Source organism: Meriones unguiculatus, chromosome 9, assembly GCF_030254825.1.
Source record: "Meriones unguiculatus strain TT.TT164.6M chromosome 9, Bangor_MerUng_6.1, whole genome shotgun sequence".
Lineage (NCBI taxonomy): Eukaryota > Metazoa > Chordata > Mammalia > Rodentia > Muridae > Meriones > Meriones unguiculatus.
In genome coordinates, this window is record NC_083357.1 from 72,461,573 (window position 1) to 72,486,040 (window position 24,468).

The 24,468-nt window shown below is 39.5% G+C and overlaps 1 protein-coding gene across 1 annotated transcript in view; it reads right to left on the reverse strand.

The window, feature by feature from the left end:
* Gtf2f2 (general transcription factor IIF subunit 2) overlaps positions 1-24,468 on the reverse strand; it is a 120,044-nt gene that overhangs the window by 85,651 nt on the left and 9,925 nt on the right. Inside the window, exons 3-4 of the mRNA XM_021635067.2 lie at positions 18,581-18,599; positions 17,285-17,429 (exon numbers count right to left, since the gene is read on the reverse strand). Of these exons, the coding sequence (XP_021490742.1) occupies positions 17,285-17,429; positions 18,581-18,599 (164 nt within the window). The remainder of the gene's footprint in view (positions 1-17,284; positions 17,430-18,580; positions 18,600-24,468) is intronic.

Genomic DNA, 24,468 nt, shown 5'->3' on the forward strand with positions numbered 1-24,468 from the left:
ATATTTTGTGATTTTTATCTATATAAAGCTTCCAGAACAGATAATAACAGGCAGCAGAGGTTGTAGATGACTGCTAATTAGATGAAAATGGTCCAAAATGAATGTTGTGATAGGTGTACCACACTGTAAACATACTAAAACTAACTAACGGTTCCCTGATAAACAGTGAAATGTGAATTATAGCTCAATAAAACTACAATATAAAAATTAACCTAATGAAAATATACCTTCTCTTTATAAAAACTATCACGTACTGTCAAACCCACTTATAGATTAGAATGGGCTATAAAAAACAGAGAAATCCAAAACCAGGAAGCATTTGCTGTAGAGCTACTTATCTCTTTATATACTCTCTGGAATGGCTCAGGAAGGAGAAATCCCAGAGGGACAAGGACCCAGACTAAAGTAATTACTATGAAGTGAGGGAACCTAATTTGCTTTCACATAATCCAGATAAGGTACATATGAAAGAGGTCAATCACTGGTGACTAGATATTTATTGTTAGTGTACGAAGGTTGAATAATGGCTGAATATGGAGAATTTACAAATGTTCTCTGTACTACATTTAAATTTTCTATGTAAAAGGAAAAACATCCATATGTAGCAAGCTTATAAAACATTAACAGTATTATGAAACCAGTTTTACAAAGTTACCCATGTTTCTACAAAAATGATAGAGCTAATGATTTTCAAATAGATCTGGCCGGCTAAACATTTTACATAGCACTACAGTAGTCACAGAAACAAAGTAAAGTTCTTTAAAATGAAAGTTTTAGTACTTATATGATCTAATTCAATTTAAAGCCGATAGAATGTGATTCTTACTACTTATAAAATGTCACTTATAGACAAGTAACACTAAACATTACACAATCAGACAATATATCAATATACCAACTAAAAGACTAACATTGTTTTCAATGGAGGCTAGTAATTACCACAACTGTAAGAACCTAAACCGAATTACAAACATTTAAAGTTATTGTTTCCACTGAAGATCGTTATAAATGTAAACGACTACTATAAATGCAAACATTTTTACAAAGGTATTTAAAGCAATTTTATAATCACAAATATTGTAGAGTTTCCCCAATTGGGGTTCTACGCACTGCCTGAGTAAAAGTCAATCCTGTAAATAATCCTGTAAAACAGACTATCCATTAGATGAAAAGACAATAGTTGATTTTTGCACTTTGCCCACAAATGTCAGAAACATTCTTCAATCTTCAGAAGGAACAACAAGATGAACTATACTGTTCAGGATGACACCTGAAGCTGTGTGACAGTTAACTTCAAAAGTTAACACTGAGTTAGTCTTTCGTAAGAAAGTGGTAGCCCCAAATCATGTCGAGTGCCTGTGGAATCAAGTACCAAATGTTATTCTCTCTTTTCCCCAAATCTTTACTTCTCAGCACTGGGAGATGGTGGCACCACAGCACCAACCTCCTAATCTGTGAGAAATACCAATCTTCTACCCTCTCCATGCATTTACAGGAAACTCAGCCTTTTCATGAGCACCCTTCTTTCTTTTCCCGTTTTTCTTTTTCTTTTTTTTTTTGTTTTGTTTTGTTTTGTTTTGTTTTGTTTTGAGACAGGGTTTCTCTGTGTAACAGCCCTGGCTGTCCTGGGCAGTAGACCAGGCTGGCCTTGTACTCAGAGATCCACCTGCCTCTACCTCCTGAGTGCCAGCATGCCTGGCTCAAGCACCATTTTTCTTATCAGAGGAGGGGAGAGCAGCTGGACTCACTCCTGTGTATGACCTCTAGCCCTACACATGTTCCAAGGCCTTCACACTCTCTCACCCTGCTAGTGTGAAGCACTTAAATGAGATACCGGATGCTCAAGGAAACTTCTCTTACTCATCCACTATCACCCTGCTGGGCTTTGTTGCTGGGTGTTTCCTCCTCCCCCTCTTTTGCTCCCACCCAACTCCTTCCCTTCCCACCCATGTTCTGCACTCAATACCTTGGAAAACAGAAACCATGTTTCTTCAAAACACTTAAGTTTTCAGCGCTACCCACATCTTTTTGTCCCCACCCCTTTTTTATTCCTCTTCCAAACTGTCAAAATGAGTCTCTCTGATGTCATCTTGGATGAGTTCTGGAATACCAACTGCCAGGCCCTTACGTAGATTCTCTATATTCTCCCGCTTTGTGAAGTAACAACTTCAGAGTTACAGAATTTGCTAAAGTGTACTCCACTCAAAAAGGCAGTTGCAGGGACAGATATTCCATGTATAAAGCAACTCATTAGCTTAGAAAAAAATGTCTTTGGTGGAAACAATTTCATTTCAAGAATAAAAAACTCATGAAAAGTAATTCAAATAAATTAGCTGCATCACTGATTCAACTGACATTTACTTTCCACAAATACTTTTAACTTGTTTCTAAGTCATGTCAGATTAAAATTTTTTAAGCTGTTAAGTTAGAGAAAGAAAAATTAATTGGAGACCCAAATTAAGTGATAAATTTACCAGTCCATGTCTCTCAATGAGCTAACTCATCTCTTATTTATTTAAAAAGAAAAGGAAAATACATGTTGCTAGCATAACTCTCTGGTCTGCCTTAACAGTGCTTATGAAGCTTGGTGTTTTTAACATTGTACTCTTTCTAAACAGTACCTTATCCATGAAAAAGCTATGCTCGAGCATGTAAAAATGTAATGTATTTCAAGGGAGTCGAAGTTGCTGAATATCTGTAGAGTATCAGTCTGGATCTACGAATTAAAAATCGAAGTAGGAGTGGGGTATGGTGGCACACACCGTTTATCCCAGCATTTGGGAAGCAGAGCCAGATAGATCTCTGTAGGTTTGAGGCCAGCCTGGTCTACATATTAAATAACAAACCAATTACGGGCATATAGTGAGGCTCTGTCTTACCTAAGAAAACAAAACAAAATAAAAATAAAAAAAAAAAAACAAAAACAACAACAACAAAAAAACCAAACCACCTACAAACAAACAAATCATCAAGATGAGATGGCTTAGCCTGGAAGGCACTCACTACCTGTGACCCTAAGCTCCATCCCAAGGACCCACATGTGACTCTCTTGAAAGCTATCTTCTGACCACCCCCCCCAACACAAACACACATACACAAAAGAGAAGGGGGAAGAGAGGGGAAGAAGAGAGGGAAGGGAGAGGGGAGAGGGAGAACCAGCCAATGCATCTACATATGCTCCAAGACTGTTACCCTAAAAGCATCATTTCACTTTTCTGAATAAAGAGGTGCAGATACAGTCACTTTTGTCTTGATCCCTCCAGAAGATAACTGAGACACAGTCTGAAAGGAAGGTGACTGTCAGGAAGCACTGGGAGAAGACAAGGGAAGAGGAACCAAAAGAAGTCAATGAAGAGAATAGTCTAAAAAACAAACAAACAAACAAACAAACAGTGCTAGCTGAACCTACTTAATTGCTTAATCCAGCTGCAGAACTCCAGAAGGCAGCACAGGACACTCCTTCAGAGTAACCCAACTACTAGTTAATAGAATAACCATTTAACTCCCACTAAATCTCAGGATGGACTGACAGGCTGTCCAAAGGGTTAAGAGTTAGTCTGGCACTGTCTGTCCCTCCCATGAACAGGCTAGCTAGCAGAAGAAACGGCTCTCAGGCAGAGACAGAGATGCCGCAATGTAGAACTTAGCCTAGGTACACAGAAATATTGGAACCAAGACACATTCATGGGTGGGCACAAACATCCTTTATACCAGTTCCAAACCACAGTAGCCTGTCCATTTGTGCATATAAGAAACATCAGTGTTCACCAAGATACACACAGAAAAAGTGATGAAAACTGCTCTAAATCGTATTTTTCCCTCTGCTAAACATATAGGTATTCATCTGAATAAACAGCCAAACTATAGTATGTAACAAGTTACACAGAAAGGAAAAAACTCTATTACCTCACCACAGGCATTAAATTTTAGTAATATGTAAGATACGGAATTTATAAACAAGCCTGGCTGGGGAAGATATCTTCTCTATCAAGAGAGACAACCATACTTTTATCCCTAAAACATTCTTAAGAAAGGCTCTTCAGAAGGAAGGGTTGGGGAAGCAAACCGGCATGTATCTGCTGAAAGAGCCGGTGACGACGCCTAGAAGAATGACTCCAAGCACTGACACACATACAGAGTGCCTTTAAAACATCAACCAGAACGGACCCCAGCTGCCATTCTCTTCAAACACAGCAGTCTTTCAGAAGACACTGGCTCACCATCAACATCTCTCCCTGGCCAGGCCACAGCTCTCAACTTACTAAACTTCTACTACTTGGAAAGAAATTCAAGACAGTGGTTTCATTTCAGAATCTTAAACTGCTTACTGACTGATTTCGTATAATGGAATATAAAATGACAAAGTTTTTATATTAAACTTAGTGAATTGGTATCTTCTTTTGATCAGAATCTTTCATATTCCAAGTAATAAGCTCATACTGTAAATTCCAAGTAATGAACTGATACTGTAAATTGTTTACAACTTGTTTGCATACAAGTTAGAAACAATTCCCTCCTGGAATAGAGACACATTTGAAGCAACCCCCATTCATACTCTATGTGCTTAAATAATATTTTTTAATCCCACTCATTACATAAATCCCCACAGAATGCTTGCCTTTTTCTTGTTAACTTTTAAAGTCGTCTGCTTCTTAGATTTTGGTCATGTTGGATTGGTGAAACTTTGCATTTTCAAACATATCTGTTGTTAACTTTGCTCTGACAAACTAAAAATAACCCAATATTCAGTGAACAGCATTTCCACCAGGAAAGTCTCAAACATGACCTCAGCGCCTTGGAATTGCCCTAGAAACAATTTTCTGCTCATATACATTTTCATCACAGAAATTCTCCAGTCTACAGAAAGATCATGCCACCACAGCAGTGAGAAAGACTTGACAGACCGTATCGCCCCAGTATGCAATATGCCCCATGCTTACTTCAGACAGAGTTATATCAAAATACAGAAAAAGAAATGTATTTAAGAAGAGAAAATTAAAGAAGCCAGTGGAATCTGGGCATTAATGGCTCCCTCTAGTTATACTTACGAAGAAATTATGAGGTGCTTATTTTTGTACCTATCACAGTATTTTGTGGGTGTGTATTTTTTTGAAAAAAGAATACATACAAAGATGTGTACTGAGAAATTTACGGGTGGAAATCAGTCACATAATCCTGCCAGGTGGAAGGTGCAGTGAATGTGCTATACCTGAATAACAATGACTACACCTGGTCTCCTTGAATGAAAATGAAGACACGACTGTGCTTAGGGATAAGAAACTGGGGCTAGAGAGACAGCTCAGTGGTTAACAGCATTGGCTATTTTTCCAGAGGGCCTAAGTTTAATCCCCACCACCCATATGGTAGCCCACAAACACATGTAATTCCAGTCCCGGGGGATATGAGGCCCACTTCTGGCCTCCTCCAGCACTGCACACACACTGTACACAACCATACATGCAGGTAAAACACTCATATACACAAAAACTAAAAAGACAACTGTAAAAACAGAACAATTAAATGTTTTAAAATTAAGTTCTGTCAATGACTTAGTTTCAAAACCTCAAAAAAAAAAAAAACAAAAAACCAAAAACCCTTACATACTGAAAAGTTTTCTGCATTGACTTAAACTGTAAAGATGCTAAGTTCCCCCTAATAACTTGGGTATCTAGCAGTCCAAACAAGGAAACAACTTCATGAACTGAAGCTACAAGAAACCAAAAGGAAAAAAGACAAGTATCTGTGTATCCCCCGTCAATCTCTCTGGGTCTGACAAGTTTTCCAAGTTTTTCCTAATTGTGTTACCAAACTGGAAATAGCTAGGTTTGGTCAAAGGTAGGTATCAAAATATTTCAAGAACAGGTAAATACGAGGCTGGAGAGATGACTCAGCAGTTAAGAGCACTTGCTGCTCTTCCAGAGGACCTAAATTCTGTTTCCAGCACCCCCATTGGATGGCTACGTATAATTACAGCTCTGGAGAACCCAATGCCTCTGGCCTTCATGGGCACCAGCACTCATGTGTATATTCTGACATGCAGATACACACACACATATAATATAATATAATATAATATAATATAATATAATATAATGTAATGTAATGTAATGTAATGTAATGTAATGTAATGTAATATAATATAATATAATAAAAATAAATTTTTTAAAGGTAAGTAGGTAAGTATGACATACAGTAAAGTAAAAATGTGTTAATGTTTTTTGACTTTAACAAAAATCATATCAAAGACATACAGAAAATAGAGCTCCATAATGTAGTTATTTATTTAACAGATATCATAGTTAGCAAACACTAACTCAGAAAGTGTAAGTGAAATTCATCAGTATTAGAACTGGACACTCAAGTACATTAACAAATTTACAGCAATGATGAAAAATAGAAAAAAAATGCAGCTGGGGAGATGGATCAATTGTTAAGAGTACAGACTGCTCTCCAGGAGACCCAGGTTTACATTCCCAGCTAACTCCAGTTCCAAAGGATCCAATGCCCTCTTCTGGCCTCCTCCAGCACCACACACACAGTGCAAAGACATATGTGAAAGCAAAATACCCATACACATAAAAATAAATTAATCTTTTTATTTAACTAGGAAAATAAAAATGGGCCAAAAATGATAGACTGAGCCTCCTGAGGAACAATACTCCAAATGTTAGCTGATTCACAAGGAAAACATTGTCAGTGTGATTATGACAACACAGATGATGAAGAGGAGGCTACATTACCACATTACAAAAATGCATGCATGTCATGGCTCAGCAGAATGCAAGCATCTTCCATCCTATTCTACGGAGTATTCACAATTTCACTGGGAAAACTAGACTGTTAAGTTTCTTACTGGTGCAACTTGTATCACAAATGTCTATCAAAATTAGTAGGTTTTTTGGGTTTTTTGTTTGTTTGGTTGGTTGGTTGGCTTTTTAGTTTTAAAAGATTTATTTATACAGTGTTCTGCAGCGGCATGTGTGCCTGCATGTCAGAAGAGGGCACCAGGTCTCATTAGATGGTTATAAGCCACCATGTGGTTGCTGGGAATTGAACACAGGGCCTCTGGAAGAACAGGCAGTGCTCTTAACCTCTGAACCATCTCTCTAGCCCCAGGATTTTTTTTTTATTCTAAAAAAACAGGAAAACAAACCAAAAACCAAAAACCAACCCTAATCTTGTGAATGTACACACTATACTTCTAAAATAACTTTATTATCTAAGCACTGAACTTCCATCACTGCTAGAAACACAGACGACACTGCTTCATTCAGCTCCAAAAACTGTACTGTTTTTCTCCACTTAAACTATAAAGACATGTAGTGAAGTACCATGAGCTGTGCTCACACGGCAAGTCAAGAGCAAGACTTCCCTCTGGAGAGATGGGTGTGGGGCTGGAGCTCGGAAGAAGGAAAACGGGAATTGGTGTACCTAAAATCCTCTAAAGTCTTAAAAACAAAATTGTAGTACTTACAAAGCATGACAACTGGAAGAGGTTAGAAATTGGTCTCTGCACTCCCCTAAGGGTTTAAACTAATGCATCATAAAAACTGAGTGCTGGCTAAGCTGGCCTGGGAAGCAGATCAGTGTCTTGCTCAGCCATCATCAGAGATGCTTCCTCCTGCTGTAAATGGGAACAAATACAGAGATCCACAAATGGACAACATGCAGAGTGAGAGACCCTGGAATACCCAGTCCTAAGAGGGATGTCTTCATCAAATCCCATACCTCAAGACTCAGGAAACCTGAGTGGGGACAGAGGACACCAAGGAAGTAAGGCCTTTCAGATACAGCAGGACTGATGAACTCTCAGAGACGGTGACAACACCCACAGGTCCAAACGAGATGGAGTCACAGTGCTGAGAGTGGAGGTGAGCACAAAGTCTACATCTCTAACCCAGAAGTTATCTCCAACTGACAATCACTCACAAAGGAAAAATTAGTTTTCTCCAATGAAGTCTTACTGTGTACCCAAACAACACTCAAGGGTTTTTGTGTACCTATGCTAGCAGTGGATGGCCAGCGTAAAACAAACTCAATGGTAATTTTGGAGATATTTTTGTCTCTTAATGCTTTGTCAGGCTTTTTTTTTTTTTTTTTTAAACTTTACCAGTCTTTGGCTTATATATTATGCTTTTCCATCTGTGTTTTTCACAGGTTTTCCATGTACATGCATATGTGCTTTTTGTTGTTTTCTTTTTCTGTTTGTTTTCTAAAGAGTGAGAGAAAAGCCTGGTGGTGACCCACACCTTTAATCTCTAAGCACCAAGGAAGCAAAGGCAGGTGGATCTTTGTGAGTTCAAGGCCAGCCTGGTCTACAGTGCAAGTTCCACAACAGCCATGGCTACACAGAGAAACATAGTCTCAGTAAAAAGAAAGAATGGGAAAGAAGACATGGAGTTGGATGGATAGGGAGGTGGGGAGGATCTGAAAGAAGGGAACCATAAGAATATATCGCATGAAAAAATCTATTTTCAATAAATAAATAAAACAGGAATAAATGATTAAATTTTAAGGAATCTGTCATTCCCAATATTACTTCTTAACTTTCTATCTCAAGTTTCTTTTAATCCCTCTCACCCTGTCCTCAGTTTAAAACTACCACATAAACCAGCTCTCCTCTTCTGAACACATACTTGAATATGAACTGCACAGACACTCCTTTTACTCTTTTCCAACCACCGAATAAAGGAACATTTCTACCATTACACTTTGTATTGCAGAGGAGACAGTTGGCAGTTCAGGCAGTTGGCAGTAAATCCACAGCAGACGCTGAGGATAACCACAAACCTGGGAGGCATCTCAGAACTTTACACAACACTAAACCATGATCTCCATCTTTGCTCTCCTCACAAATGTTGAGACTGCCATGACTGGAAAGGAGTCAGCAGATGAAGACGTGAGTAAACAGCACTTCCTTCCTCCTGTGGGAGCCTCTACAATCACCTGGGAACAAGAGAGCCCAGAACATTTGCTAAGGTAACAGAGCTTGGAGATGACTGAGAAGTGCCACGCAGGAAGGAGGGATGAAGTGGAGGAAGGCCTGAGTGGTGTGTGTTGGTGTAGGCATACCCATGTTAAGGACCATGGCCTTAGATCTACAGAAAATTGGCAACCTCCTCCCCTCACCAGAAAAAGGTTCAGAGAGGCGGCGGAGCCTTCCTCTGGTCCATGTGTAGATGCTGATACTGTGCACAAAATGTCCACTACAGCCCCTCTCCCCCAACACTTATGGCCAGAAGGCTGCTTCTCTATGGGGACTGCTTGATCCTAGATTAGCTAGACCTACCTCCTCATTCAACTGTACACCATAAACCCTGCTTCCTTGATTCAGCTGTATGCAATAACTCTGCCTCTCTATTCCACTACATAGAATCAACAGGATGAGCTCCCTATGTGATAGGGTTCCTTTGTGAGAAAGCCCAACTACGCAACCCCAGCTTTTCCCTGTGACCTTGCATTTGTCTTTTCTTCATTCTCTCACCCCCCTAGTCAGGTCCCTCCCTGGGCTGTGCAAAGACAAAAGAAAACAGAGACAAACTAGAATGCCTACAGGGCTTCCAAGCAAGCATGGACACAGGACACTGTAGCGACTTTTCTGTTAGCTACTTCAAAAGCACATTTTTTTTTTTTTTTAAATAAAAGAATCCGTCTTATTTTTTTGTTACGGTCTTTCATCAAAACCAGAAGCTCACCTAAGTGACTAAGCTGATTAGCCATCAAGCCTCAGGTCCATCCACCTGGCTCTGCTACCCCAGTGCTGGGATTAGACAAACCACACCTGACTTTTTGTGTTTGTTTTTTAAACAGGCGCACTGGAATCTGAACTCAGGTTCTCATGGCTGAAAGTCTTCATTACAGACTGTTTTAAAAAGATATTTCAACAGAAGCAAATAAGAGAGGCTAATAACAGAATGTACCTGCATGGTACAGCCCTCAGAGGTCCTTGCCCACAGTGTTTTGGGGAGAATTAAACTGATGGCACATGGAAAGGCAAGTCATTTGTCAGGAAAAATGTAACAAATACTTAAAGAAAACTGGCTGACTAGGGATCAAGTCAGTATAAAAATATGTGCCGTTCTCTTATCATCAACTCCAACACACTTGGACATGTTATTGCTGGAAGATTGCTACAAATGCACTGCACTAGTGCTGGAAGGAACAATACCCCTATTCATGTTAACACATAAGGCCTGCTTATTAAAGAGCACTAAATTAGCATTCTCCACAACTGGGAATCCCTAAGGGATCCTGAAGAGCTTCTGGGCATCCACAAGGCCCAAACGGCTTTCATTAAATTATGTAACTGCCTTTTGCTACTCTGATTCTTGCAATGATAGGACAAAAGCCATGCTGGATAGATAAAACTGGTGGTGACCCCACACATGGAGGCAGCGGCGACAAACGGCACTCCTGTGCACTTCTCCACCTCACACTACTACTTCTGGTTTTGTAAAAGTTGCTTTCACTTCAGGACGTCTCCCTCAAGTAAACATTCTTTAACATTCTATGAAGTCAAATCCAAGGCACATACAAAGCATTTCTGCTGCTACTGGGTAATGTGGCTGGCTTAGCACACAGCACAGGGTGAGCAAGCTGTAAGTAGTCTATTTTTTTTTTTTTTTCAGTGAAAATCTAATTTGAAAAAAAATCAACTGGGAGATAAACTAGTTATTCAGACTCAAGTATCTGGACAATTTTTTTTTTTTTCAAACATGAATAGAAACACTCATCCTTTCAAAGAAAACACCCAGTCATACTTAACAAACACAGCTTTTCTCAAGTTTTAAATTTGAAAAACTGTGTCCGGTGCCTTAAGCTCAACAGCTTTCTAATACTAAAATTCTTTCCTAAGAAAATCAGCGACATGTCAGTGAACACAAACATTCTCATAAACCTAATGAAACGTGGCAGTGCAAAGAACCGTTCAAGTCATGAACTGGAGTTTCCGGCTAGGAACATACGCTGATCCAGAATCTAGTCTGGAGTAAAAGATTCATCCCAAGAGAAATACAGACCATTAAATTTGTTTGTTTGGGTTTGTGGGTGTGTTGTTGTCGTTTTTTGTTTGTTTGTTTTTTTTGGGGGGGGGTCTCTTATGTAGCCCTTGCTGGAATTGGCTATGAAGACCAGACTGGCCTTGAACTTGAACTCACCTATGCTCCTACCTCTGTTGGGAATACAGACATGCACCACCACACCTGGATTTTAATCTGTCAAAAATTCAAAAAGCTGGTGCAGCAATATGACAGTTACCTGGCCTCTGCTAATGTTTTAGGACAAGGCTAAGTAACAAACATCTATGATAACTTTAGTCAACAAGAGAGGCCATGTTTCAAACTGGTGGAAAACAATCTAGTGAGAATGTATTTCAAATGCTAACAGGCTCACAGGCATATCCTTAAAGCTGAAATTCAAATCTCTCAAAAATCAAGTATCACATACTCTATTCCCCACAAATGGGGTAAAATGCAGCAGTTACCTTCACCGTAAGTTGACGCTCTCCAAACTTCAACTTAAAAATGGAGGCACAGCCTTACTTCAAGCTTCGCTCACTACCTTGCAGAGCAAAACCATATGCAGCAGACTAAAAACTCCTCAGTGTCAGCTCAGATTTCACAAGATTAATAACTTATCATCCATAAGGAGAATCTTCACCCTGGATATTTTCTTCAATCTTATACATTGTAAATCACACTATATTCCACACCATACTGGGCTGTAATACTGTATCAAAGTAAATGTTTCAGAGTATGCAAGGCATGGGCCAATTATCTTGACTGCTACTTTATATCTGGGGAATAGGTCTTTCAAAATCTGTAGAGGAGCTAACCATGCCTCACTGCACATAATGCAGAACCAAGTTGATTATCAAAGAGAAAGGGAAGGAGACCTCTATCCAAAAAATATAATAAGCAAAAGCAGAGTGTGGAACAAGAAACTTCATATTCAGTCCTGAACCTCAAATATCTTAAAACAAGCTGTTAATTCCAAAAGAGAAAGCCAGTCCATGCAAATCACTAATAAGCTATTTCATTTTTAAAGTACTGAAAAGTACTTTATGTGCATATGATTCTTAGCAGGTAACAATGATTTCACCCATTCACTCTGCTCAATTCTATTCTACTAGGCACTGACTATAACCCTAAGACCTATCCTCAGCCCAAAAAGTTTAACTAAGGGACAAAATAAGTCACAGAAATCTTACTGTCAAGTGAATCTAAATAAGGTGTCTTACTTCGTTTTTTTGTTTTATTTTGACAAAACACTTTGACCAAAGACAACTTATAAAAGAAAGTGTTTAACTTGGCTTACAGTTTCAGAGAGTTAGAGTAGAGGGTGGTGGAGCAAAGGCATAAAGGCAGGAAGAGCTGGGAGCTTTCATCTAAATCCACAAGTAGGGGGTGGAGAACCACACTGGGAATGTGGAGAATCTTTTGAAACTTCAAAGCAAAATGACACACCTCATTCAATAAGGCCAGACCTCCTTAATCCTTCCTAAACAGTCCCACCAACTAGAGACCAATTATTCAAATATATTGGCCTCTTGGAAACAGTCTCATTCAAGCCATGAATTAAGGGTTAAAAATAAAAGCTGGCTCCATAAAGGTTATGCCTACAAAAGCCATCACACTAACCTGACCAAGGATAAACAAGAGGAAAAGCAGAAGCTGCTGTGCAAAAAGGTGTTACAAAGAAAAGCAATTCCAGCAGCTGGGACCAGCTGAGGGTAGAAAGTGACAAAGTCCCAAGAGGCTGAGTGAGTTAAATGATAGTCACAAACATGCACGTGTGATGACAAGAAATGACAAGATGGGGATTGTGGCTAAACACCAGAGTACAAGCAATCTAGTAACTATTGTGGCCAAGAGAACAAAGAGTTTGAATTTATAGAGAACATGGAATGGAAAAGTGACTGTTTCCTCTCTTCTGAGTCTCATGTGAGTAAAAAAAAAAAAAAAAATCAAGCACATGACTTACGGAGCCAACAAAAGATACAGGGGTGGTCTGCAACCAAGGACCACTTGCCCAGGGGTGGCACTGCCACTAGACTGGGCCCGCAAGCATCAAATATTAACCAAGAAAATGCCCCACAGAAGTCAAGTTATGAAGGAAATTGCCAGGTGACCCTAGTTTATGTCAAGCTGACAATTACCAACTAGTGTATACTCCTCATCCTGTTTCCCCAGACAACCTGTAGTCTGAGATACTATCACTGTTCACTGCTGTCTCCTCTTCTCCCCTCAAGCCCTAAAAAGGTTGAGACTTTGCTCAGTAAGTTTCCCAAGCCTAAAAGAGGACAAACACACAGTAGGCAGCAACATCAACCTGCTGAATCAATGAACTCCTACCACAAGATTAAAAGAATTAAAGCAGATCGAAGCAGTCCTGCCCGTCACTTTTAGTGTTCCCTAACTCAGTTTAGCCCATGCAGATGCTCCTGTCCCAACCCTCTGGAAACCACTCCAACCTCCTAGCCTGAAATCCCTCACATCAGCAGAGGCTGGCAGGGTGACCCATCTCTGCTATCTCAAAAATATGGTCCCCTTTTCTACCCCCACTGCACCAGTTCACACTTTCCTCACGTCTAAAGTCCACAACTGAGCTTTTCCGCTTTACTTTAACTGGGGCCCTCTTTTGGATAGATTAGGCAGAGCAAAATGGTAAACAAGCAAAAGAACAGTCAGCAATAACTCAACATTCAAAAAAATATATTATCTTTGTTTCCTTTTCTCCTATTCATGTAATTACTCATGTACTCCAAGGTCCAGTCCAAATCTCAGCACTTCTGAAGACTTTTCCAGTACCTTCAGGCAAAGTACATGCTATACTCTTTCTCGATGTACGGAGCCACATTCAAGGACTCACTGTAGCAATTGTTACCAAAGATTACCTAACCTCAGTGGACAGGAAACTGGTCCTGTTCTAGCACAGGACCTGGCACGAGAAAATTTGTACAAAAGATAAATGAAGACTTTGATCAAAGTGAGCAGTTATAAAGAAGAATTGGTGTTATAGAGAAAACTTGGGAAAAAGACGGCTCAGTGGGTGAGGGTGTTTCCCCCAAGCACGGCAACCTGAGCTTGAATCTGGGACTCACATGGTAGAAATAGAGAACCAACTCCCACAAGCAGTCTTCTTATCTACACATACACACACACACACACACACACACACACACACACACACACACACTATAGTACAGGCATGTTGTTGCAGGCCTATGCATATAAACACACAAAATATAATATTTAAAATTTAGGGGAAAATACTTAACAGAACACCAAACTGAGGGATTATAAAGGCAAAGTACATGAGGCAGTTCCAAAGATAAATAAGACACTAGAGATCCCCACAAAATACTGAACTGGGAAATGAACCTTTTAAAAGCTCACACAGAAATGCAGAGGTGGAAGAAGAACCAACAAAAGAAGGGCTGAACATTAAATCAGGAACAAATTGATTTAGTTGATAAAATGTTAATGCTATGAGGATAGTTTTAGTTAAGGAAAGCAGTATAAAATACACTATTAATCCCCTCTAATTCCGTCTCCCACAGACTTTCATGTTTGTAAAATTAAAAGATGGCTCAAATAAAATCCCTCAAAAGCCATCAAAATAATATTAATAGAAGGGAAAAGATTATTAAAGCTAAAACTCTAAACATACTAAACTTAAACAACACTTAATTTTCTTAGAAAAGCTTACATGAGGCTTACATGATGGCTCAGCAGTTGAGAACACTGTTCTCCTAGAGTTCAATTCCCAGCAACCACATGGTGGCTCACAGCCATCTACACTGGGATCTGATGCCCTCATCTGGCAAGCAGGTGTACATGCACTCACATACATTAAATAAATAAATAAATAAATAAATAAATCCTTTAAAAAGTTATCTGTATGTGTTTGCATACATGCATGTAGGTGTATGTTTGAAGAGCAGAGGTCAACTTGGTTTATTTGCTTCAATTACCTTTCCACCTATTTGCGAATATGGTGTACATGTATGTGGTCCCTGTGCACTTGCACAGGTATATAGACGCACGTGTGTGAAGACATCTTCCTATTCACCTTAGTTTTTGAGACAAGTTTCTCACGAAACCTGGAGCTCAGAGACTAACCTAAACCGCTTGCCAGCAAGCTTCAAGGCCCCACATCTCTGTCTTTCCAGTGGTGGAATCATATAGCCTCATAGCCAAAGCTGGCTTCTAGATTGGTTCTGAAGATCTGCTGGATCTGAGGTTTTCATGCCTGAGCCATTCCCCTCCCCACTCTCAATAACTTTTTAAAAGAAGCAGGTTCAGTTGTATGCATGAGGGAAAATGCAAAAGAAATCAAACTAATGCCTACCTCATTTAACACATTTTAACATACGATACAGAGCTACCCTCTGTAAAATGGCTCAGTGACTTATACTTTGGCAAAATTACTGATCAATCAAGGCAGTGCTGTATCATACACTGAGCCAAATGAATGCACATACCTTAGAAAATAAATTTGGAAATGCTTAAAAAATGAGATAAGGTGCAAAGAAAGTAAAGGACAAGGACTTACAAAATACCCAGCAAAAACTTCCCATCTACAAAGTAAATTTCTGCTCCACAGAAGGTTCTTTCAGTTCTACAAAGCGGGAACATGCCGTCCAAAGTCTAACCCAACCGCTCTCCCATCTGTTCTACTCTGTGAGTTCACACCCAAATGGGAATTAAGCTCTTTTCAGGAATGGCCAAATTTTCATTCATCCCAACAACAACAAAAAAGTACAAGAACAGGAAGACCACATTACATTAATACACAGGTAGACAAAACAATACCCTGGACCAAGATAATCTTGAAACCGCATCACTGGGAGCGCACTTGTTACCAGAAACATGAAATGTTCAAAAGGAGTGCACTGAAGAATTTAAAAGATGAAAACTAAACAATTTTTTAGAACAACACGTTAGTTTTCTAAATGACAACCAGAGCTAAAGCAAAAATTTGAACAATTAGTCACATGGTTATAAAATATAGAAACAGGACGTGTTCTGTGCCAGGCAAGTTTGGGCCTTGCCCAAGACTCTGCCTTTGTTTTGCTCAGTCATGGAAGTAGAGAAGCCTCACATGTTCAACAGTCTTCAAGGCCATCATTCCAAAGGCTGACTTCAGACTTCTAGTATGTACAAGCACTGTGCCCTTAACAATGTAACATACTATAAAAAGCTACTGACTGGTTGAACCTACCCCAACATAAAAGTGAACACTACACAACAAATTAATACAGCATGAAAAAAAAAAGGATAGGAAAAAAGGTAAAATCAATCCTTTAGCTCTGGCTTCATGTCTCTGAAGTTATACTCATCATTGTTTAGATTCTTCCTCAAGGGGAAAAAAAAGACGAGATCAATTTATGCAGCTACTGGAAAGCTAATAGGTCAGTTCACACAGTTACTAAAATCTAAGCTATGGCAAAAATGCTATGTGACATTTTTTTTAACACAGCAACATTCTTAGCATACATAATATCTTATAGCTTGCTTTAAAATGGTTAAGATCCAATAAAATTAATTTTTTTTCTTTTACATAACCAATAACTTTTTTAATTAGATAGGAGAAAATTAATTCTACTGAATGGAGGGGATGATGCTTTAATAGCAATGTTCTAAAATTCAGTGAAAGGTAAAAGTAAAAACTAACAAGAACAAGCCAGAAATTTTCCTCCACATTTAATTCACAAACTGAACCAATTGCTCCTGGCTCACTGAACCGTTAAAATGTCACATTGCTTTCACACACACAGTTTAAAAAACATACTTCATTCTAGAAGCTAATGCTAATAAAGTTAATCTTTATAAACTATAAAGCCTTTCAAAACACAAAGCGCAGCACGGGCACAGAAATGCAAACTAACCCATCCCTAATACTAAGCACTATTTTCCCCATTAATTAATTTATTCACTTTACATCCTGAATAAGCACTATTTAAAGCATAACTTACATTTGCTCTGTATTAATTCAGCAAAGCAAGTTAGGCTGTCTTAGCTTGGCAACACTCAGATTTTTAGAGAGCAGTTCTTCCATTTGGAAGTTCATACCCAATCAGGAATTAAACTCTTCTCAAGTAATGGTCAAAATTTCATTCTTCATCACAAGAAAAATACAATAGCAGAAAAACTGCATGATATGACACAGATAAACAAAACAGTAGGTGGTAATGATATTAAACAAAGCAAACAGGTATGCAGGCTGAGAAAGTCTACACACTATATACTTGAATCGCAGTACATAATTATGTTCCCCTTACCTGAGGCGCTCTCGGTAAACACTGTTAATGTCTGTCCTCCAACACTCTGTAAGACAAATGGATGCTCCCTAGGAGCGCTGACTGAAGCTGGTTTCCCACCAATATCATGAATGTTTGCAAGATCCTCGTTCAAAGTAAAGGATACCTAAAGGCCAAATTAACCAAAGCTTATTAAAACAGACATTTACATTCAAAGTATCTATATAGGTATTTGGATTATGAATTCTTAAAATCTTTTTAAAGATGTGAGTCTCATAAACATTTATTTCTTAAATGTCACCATGAAATCCTTAATTCTCAGTCATACACAGAAAATTTGTCCCCACATGCCAGAAGAATGAAGCTCATCTATCTCCCTGATCTGTGGCTGAAGAAGTCTTTCCAGAATACTAAAGTTACCTTTTACTGACATCCCTAATACCTAGCATGTGGTTGGCACACAGAAGAAAAGCAGCAATCAGAGAATGAGTATTTTAATATTGAAAAATCAACTGAACTTGAAAGGGGTAAGAAGCAAACTAGCCCTAAAAAGCTTTAAAACTCTATGCATAGGGTAAACTCCATTTTTAGACTTAACTATTACATAAACATATGTTACTACTTATTTAAATTCTTTAACGTCTGACATTTTGAAGAATAATTTCCATAATATGGTATAGAATAAAAAGCATTCTTTCCAAATGATCTGTAACATATGCCATCTTTCCCCTAAAGAACAACTGCTATATTAAATATATTTATAAAATCACTGGTTTCCCAACTAGACAGGAAGATCATCAATTATTAACTATAGAACCACTATTACAAAAGGTACCACATACCCAGTATGAATTAGACTCAATGGTTGAAAATACAACATCCTCAAAATTTCACATCAAATGTCTCTGTCCCACAGAAATAATGCTAAAGTATTACAAAAGTATTATTATTGTTTCACAGTGCTGAGAGGGATAATTAGGTCAAAGGAAAAAAATGTTCAGAACTTAGATGAGTCCATTAATTAATCAAAGTGGCATTTACACCTTTATGTATTCCAGACCATCAGACATCCATTTCAATTGGAGTTTTCCAGAATGCAAACTATTACGAATGACTGAATATTCTCTCTGTGGACTGTTGCTGTCGCTGATCTTATAAAACAGGACCTGAGGTGGCATAGGCTGGCCTGGAACTTGCTATGAGCCAAGGATACTCTTGAGCTCCTGATCCACCGCCCCTTCCTCCCAAGTGCTGGAATTACAGGAATGCACCACCATGCTCATGATCTCAGTAATTTTTTCATATAAATAATCTCACCTCAGTCCTCCCTTGATTCCTGAAAGAGAAAAAATATTTAAAATTACTTAGATTGCATATTACTTTCAAATATAAGTAAAAATCTAAAGACATGCCCATTCTTGTTGCATAAAGCAATAAACTTATCCCCACTAATATTTATCTTTTGCTCCTATTTGAAATCCTATTAGAGTGGCCCCACATGCTTAGTTTATGAACTTGTATCATAATCCTATTATAACCTCTCCTAATTATATTAACTAAATGATCTTATCATTCTTATTCTTTCTTAGAAATGTTAGCCTTCAGCGGCGGAGTATTATCTTACTACTTCCTTTGTCTGAAAACATTTCATTTACGTGACGAAACCTTGGTTTCTGGAGATTTGCGTAGACGAGAGTCTCGCTTGCACGTGGGGATGTGCACTACATACACACCTAGTGCCCAAAGACGCCAGAAGAGGCGTCAAACCCCTCGGAAATGGAATTAAAGACAGTTATGAACCACCATGAGTGCTGGGAGCCAAACTTGGGTCAAGTGCTCTGAACTGAGTCATCTCTCTAGCTCCTACCTAAGGAAATTTTAAAATCGTCACAAATGAATGCTCTGACTGTAAGAATGAAGCAAAGCAAGAAAGAGTTGGGCTACAGTAGAGCTCAGTGTGAGACCACTGGTCTCAATCCTAGGACCTCCCCCTCCAAAAAAATAAAGGGGAAAGAAAGAAAAAGAGGGAGAGAGGAGGGAAGCTCAAGGTAGGAAACCTTAAATATCACAGCCCAAAGCACAGACTTTATTCTTTAGGCAATGAAGAACTGTATATGCTATTTGAATAAAAAGAAAAATAAAAAACAAAAGAAGTTCAAAGGTGACCAGCACACTTGACTTGCACCACAAAATATAAAAAATGGACTAAAGAGAAGTGAGGTGCAAAAACCAGGTAGAAACTGCTATTTCCCCATAACACTAAGCTTATTTCCAACCTGCCTTCATTAGATTCCTCATTAGAAGTGGTAGAAGCCATTAGGCACTGAGAAGAAGCACACACCTTTGTCCTAAAACATCCCAAAGTAGCCTGCCATATCAACCCACCAGGCAAGATGTGCCCAATGGTGCAAGAATGGCATATCTGTCAAAGGGTATCAACTGCTTCTTGATTAGACTTGAGTCCTCTCCACAAAAGAATTCATACCTGACACAGTATAGCTGGACAGAAACCCACGGCTGATGGAGCTGGAGAGATGGTTCTGGGATTAAGAGCACCTGAAGCTCTTGCAGAGGACCCAGGTCTATATACAGCAACCACATAGTGGCTCACAACTATCCATGTAATAAACATGTAGGCAAAACAATCATACACATAGAATTAAAAGGAAACACAAAAACATAGCAGAGCAGTTAATACTGTCATTTAGCTAAAATGTCATGGTTTCCAGCCGCCTTCATATTTATATCAAAAAAAGAAATGCTTCTCCCAGCCTTAATCAGGAAACCCTCTCTTTGCAGTAAATAGTGGTGAATGAAGAAGCCATGACTGCTCTAGGGGACTGAGAAAAGTTATCGGCTGAGTGTTCATCCCGAAACAGGACATTTATATCACTGCAAGCCTCAGGAACAGAGAGGAAGAGGAGCGAGAAAGACTGTGCTGGGGGTTGTTCTGCTGCTAACTAATAATAACTGAAGCTAATTAATGGCTCTCAAAATCTGGTTATACCTAGCCTTATTTTGTAAAAACAAAGAAGAAAACACGCAAGCATTTTTAAGATGGAAGGTGGTCCAGATAAGATGGTTAAGGAGGATGGCATTGGATAGGGGCTGGGAGATGGATGATGAGGTTACTGAGAAAGCATACGTGAAATATCTGCCCGGCTGAAGGTAAGTAAGGCAATTATAAAATCTAACAGGTGACTGTGTCTTATCATTTGTGATAGTGCGTTAGATAATACCACTGTGATAATCTTAGGGCTAATAATAAACATTTATAGTTCAACACTCTTTATATTTACTATAACAGACCATAAGAGCCAGAAAACAGAGAGGACTGCGAAATGCTGCTTTCTAAACATGGCACCGTCAATGCAGTCATGTCCTCTGAGCAACTATGACTGTCTGTGACCAGACTTGGACTATCAATGTTGTGCCAGATTTGTGAGACCCCAAAAGACCACCAGGAGTCTAGCTCATTGCAAAACACACGAGGATCTTTTTATTACAAGCTAACTTGGGCTTACACACCCTCACTGCTGAAGCGGTTGAGAGCCAAGAGCCTCACGTTCAGGTGAGGTGGGTGATGAGTCCAGGCCCTCCCAGAGTGCTGAAAGCAGGGGGATTCCTGCCTGGCAAGCACCTACTGGTTGAAACACAAAAGGGGATGCTGCATTTTGAACTGACTGGCTATAAGAAGGCCCCTAAGCCATTAATCGTCTGGCTTCCCTTGTTTGGCTGTCCTAGGGGAGAGGGGCCTGTTTCCTAGCAACTGTATCTCTAGAGGGCAGAAGAATGCAGTAAGGCTGGTTCTTCCCCACAGGTAGCTGGACATGTCTCTACCTGGCTAGCCTTCGTTCAGGCTTGTGCTTTAAAAGTTTAAACCAATACCCAAACTTCTTTGTTCTCTCATCAATAGTCATTCAAGGATCAGGGAAGTTTATGGAGCCCTTCTCCTCTCTGCTAAACACTGGCCACTGATGGAGAGAGGAAGTCTTGAATTGTATTTTAACTGAGGAGCTACTAGACTATAGCAGATAGTACCAAACACATGGTCACAAAGATGACCCTGGTTAAACTTAGAAGCTCTCAAAGAGCAAAACAAGATCATGAATGTGAGATGGGAGGAGTAATATGGATGGAAGATTAGAGAGGTGGGTTCTTTAATCGGAATGCATGTTATACAAGTATTAAATTATCAAAGTACTAACTCAGTAAAAGTTAAAGACACAGGCTAATGAAAATAGTTAAATACAAAAAGAATTATAAACAAATATTTTGTCAAACCAATTCAACAGAGGTACATAGAGCATAAAGGGCACAGGGTACTTGTGCTCACAAAAAAGCACTAGGGAAACCAGGAGTGCTGAACACTCACGGTTTTCTCTTCAAGAGAAGAAAGGTTTAACCTGTTTTCCACCCAGAAAGTTGGGAATGGAATACAGCCTGGTGACCTGTGCTATCCATCCACAAGGCCATATCTGACTCCCCTAGCCTCTTATGCATATCACAGTCATTCTTCCCCAGATCTCAGTCAATAGAACACACCTGTGGTGGACTGGATGCTAATGGCCCACATAGGCTCATAGATTTGAATATTTGGGTCAACAGCCAGTTGGCAGTATTGAAAGGATTAGTATGGCCTTGTTGGAGGAAGTGTTACTGGGGACAGGCTTTGAGGTTTTAAAAAGTCCATTCCAAGTCCAGTCTCTCTCCCCTTGCCGCCTGTGGATCCTGTACATGCCTCTAGCCTGCAGAACTCTCAGCTACTTCTCCAGCCGCCATGCTCCCAACCATGATGAAAAACTCTAAAGATTCTGTAAACATGCTCCAATTAGATGCTTCCCTTTATAAGAGTTGCCGTGGTGATGCTGTCTCTTCACAGCAATGGAAACTCTAACTAGGACAAAAGTTGGTACCAGGGATTGGAGTATTGCTGTGATAGGCCTGACCATGCTTTTATTTGGAGGAATGTGGACTTTGGATTAGAAAAGCAGTTAAAGCTTAATGGCCATACTAGTAGCAGCACGCAAGATTGTGGTGCTGAGGATGATTTCAACTGTGGAGCCTGGCTAAAGAGCTTTCAGAGGAGAAGAATGATATGTGGTTTAGAGACTGTTCTTGTTCTGCTCTTGATATTTTATTGAAGAATGTGACTGCTTTCTGCCCTTGTCCAAAAAATCTGCCTGAAGCTAAATTAAAGAGTTTTGGATTAATTGCCTTTGCGGAGGAAATTTCAAAACAGCCCAGTGTGGACTGTGTCATGTAGTTATCAGTGGCCATCCTTATGCAGATCTATAATGAAAAGGGGCAAGCTGAGCAAGGAAAGCTTTAAAACTGTAATTTGAGAAATCAGGGCACCAGGAAGCAGAAAGGAGCTAAGCCTCGTGTTCAAGGAGATAAACATATTAGAGATACTAAATGGAATAAAGGGAGTAGTGATCTCAGGGCAAAATCCCACCCCAGTAATCTAACTTGTTTGGTTTGGTTTTGTTGTTTTGTTTTTTTTTCCTCACAGAGATCCACCAGTCTCTGCTTCCCAAGTGCCAGGATTAAAGGTGTTGGGATACCACCATCCACCTAGCACCTAACTTATAAAAAGGAATTAAAGAAAAGCTTAGGACCAGGAAAGGTGGCATATACCTTTTTAATCCCAGCACTGGGGAGGCAGAGGTAGGCACATTTTAGAGTACAAGGCCAGCCTGGTCTACAAAGCAAGTTTTAGGACACCCACGCCTAAGAAATGAAGGAAGAAACTACTGAAAACAGAAAGTTGGTGAAAATGTATTTAAACAAGAGGGCCACGTTTCAGCCCCAGCAAGCAGCAGAACTTAGCAGCTTGAAGAAAGAAGAAAGGAGTTATGTATGGAATCTTCCTCGGTGACTAAGGAAAGTTGCTGAGGCCAGGCATATGTCAGGGTGTCCTTGCAGAGAGGCCTAGAAAGGCCATTGCATGAAGCTGTGAACGTGAATCCTAGATTGTGAAGCCAAGATACTGAAGATACCAGTGATAGGATACCTGCCAAGAAAAACCACTGAAAGGGAGTGGAACCAGAGCAAGAGAAAGAAGTGTGTGTTACAGTCAACAAAGCTGGAAGGAGTTGGAGATTTGAAGCGCACTTTGACATCAGACATGGAGATGCTGAGTTTTGAGTTATTTCCTCCCTTTTAGAATGGTAATATATATCCTGTCCCATTATATGTTGGAAGTATGTGATCTGCTTTTTTATTATACTTGTGATTTTTTTCAGTCTTTAGACTTTTAAACAGGGTTGAGACTATAGGGACTTTTGAAGTTGGACTAAACGCACTTTCCATTATTATACGGCTACAAGCCTATGGAGACCAGGGAGCGGAATGTAGTGGTTTGAAAAATGGCCCCCATAGGCCCATAGGAGTGGTATTATTAGGAGGTACGGCCTTGTTGGAGAAGGTGTGGCTTTGTTGAAAGAAATGTGTCACAGGATGAGCTTTGAAGTCTTAGAAGCATAAGCAACACCGAGTGGCTCACTCTCTCTTCCTGCTGCCTGTTGATCCAGATGCAGAACTCTCACCTACCTCTTAAACACCATGTCTGCCTCTGTGCCGCCAAGCTTCCCACCATGACAATAATGGACTAAACCTCTGAACTGTAAGCTGGCCTCAACTGAATGTATTCTCCTTTATAAGAATTGCTGTGGCCATGGTGTCTCCTCATAGCAATAAAACCCTAAGACAACTACCCTATAATGTGTACTGGATTGAATGGAGGTGAACACAAAAGTCCTTAAAAAAAAAAAAGAGTAATGAAGGGTTGAACCAGGTGGTGGTAAAATGCAGGACGAAGTTCACAGGGTTAAGCCGTCAGAACTGACAGAAGTGGAAATGCCTGGAAGTGGGCAGCAAATGAAAAAGGATGAATTAAAGATCACACTGACATTTCAGTCTGGATAACTAGAGAAATCACCCAGATACAATTAAGAAACACAGGAGGGGAGGGCAATTTCCTTTTTACATAATTATAGCAGCAACTTAGCTGGAATGAAGACAGATTAATGAGCTCTGACAGGTTAACTTCATAGGAAACAAAAGCTCATCTTTGAAAATCTGTAACTTTTTCTTAAAGGTAGATACACATACCTTTACCTTGGTATGTGTCAGTGTATGAAGTATACAAGACTTCATTGTTCCACATTAAAACTATCACATATCTTTTGCCTAATGATCTG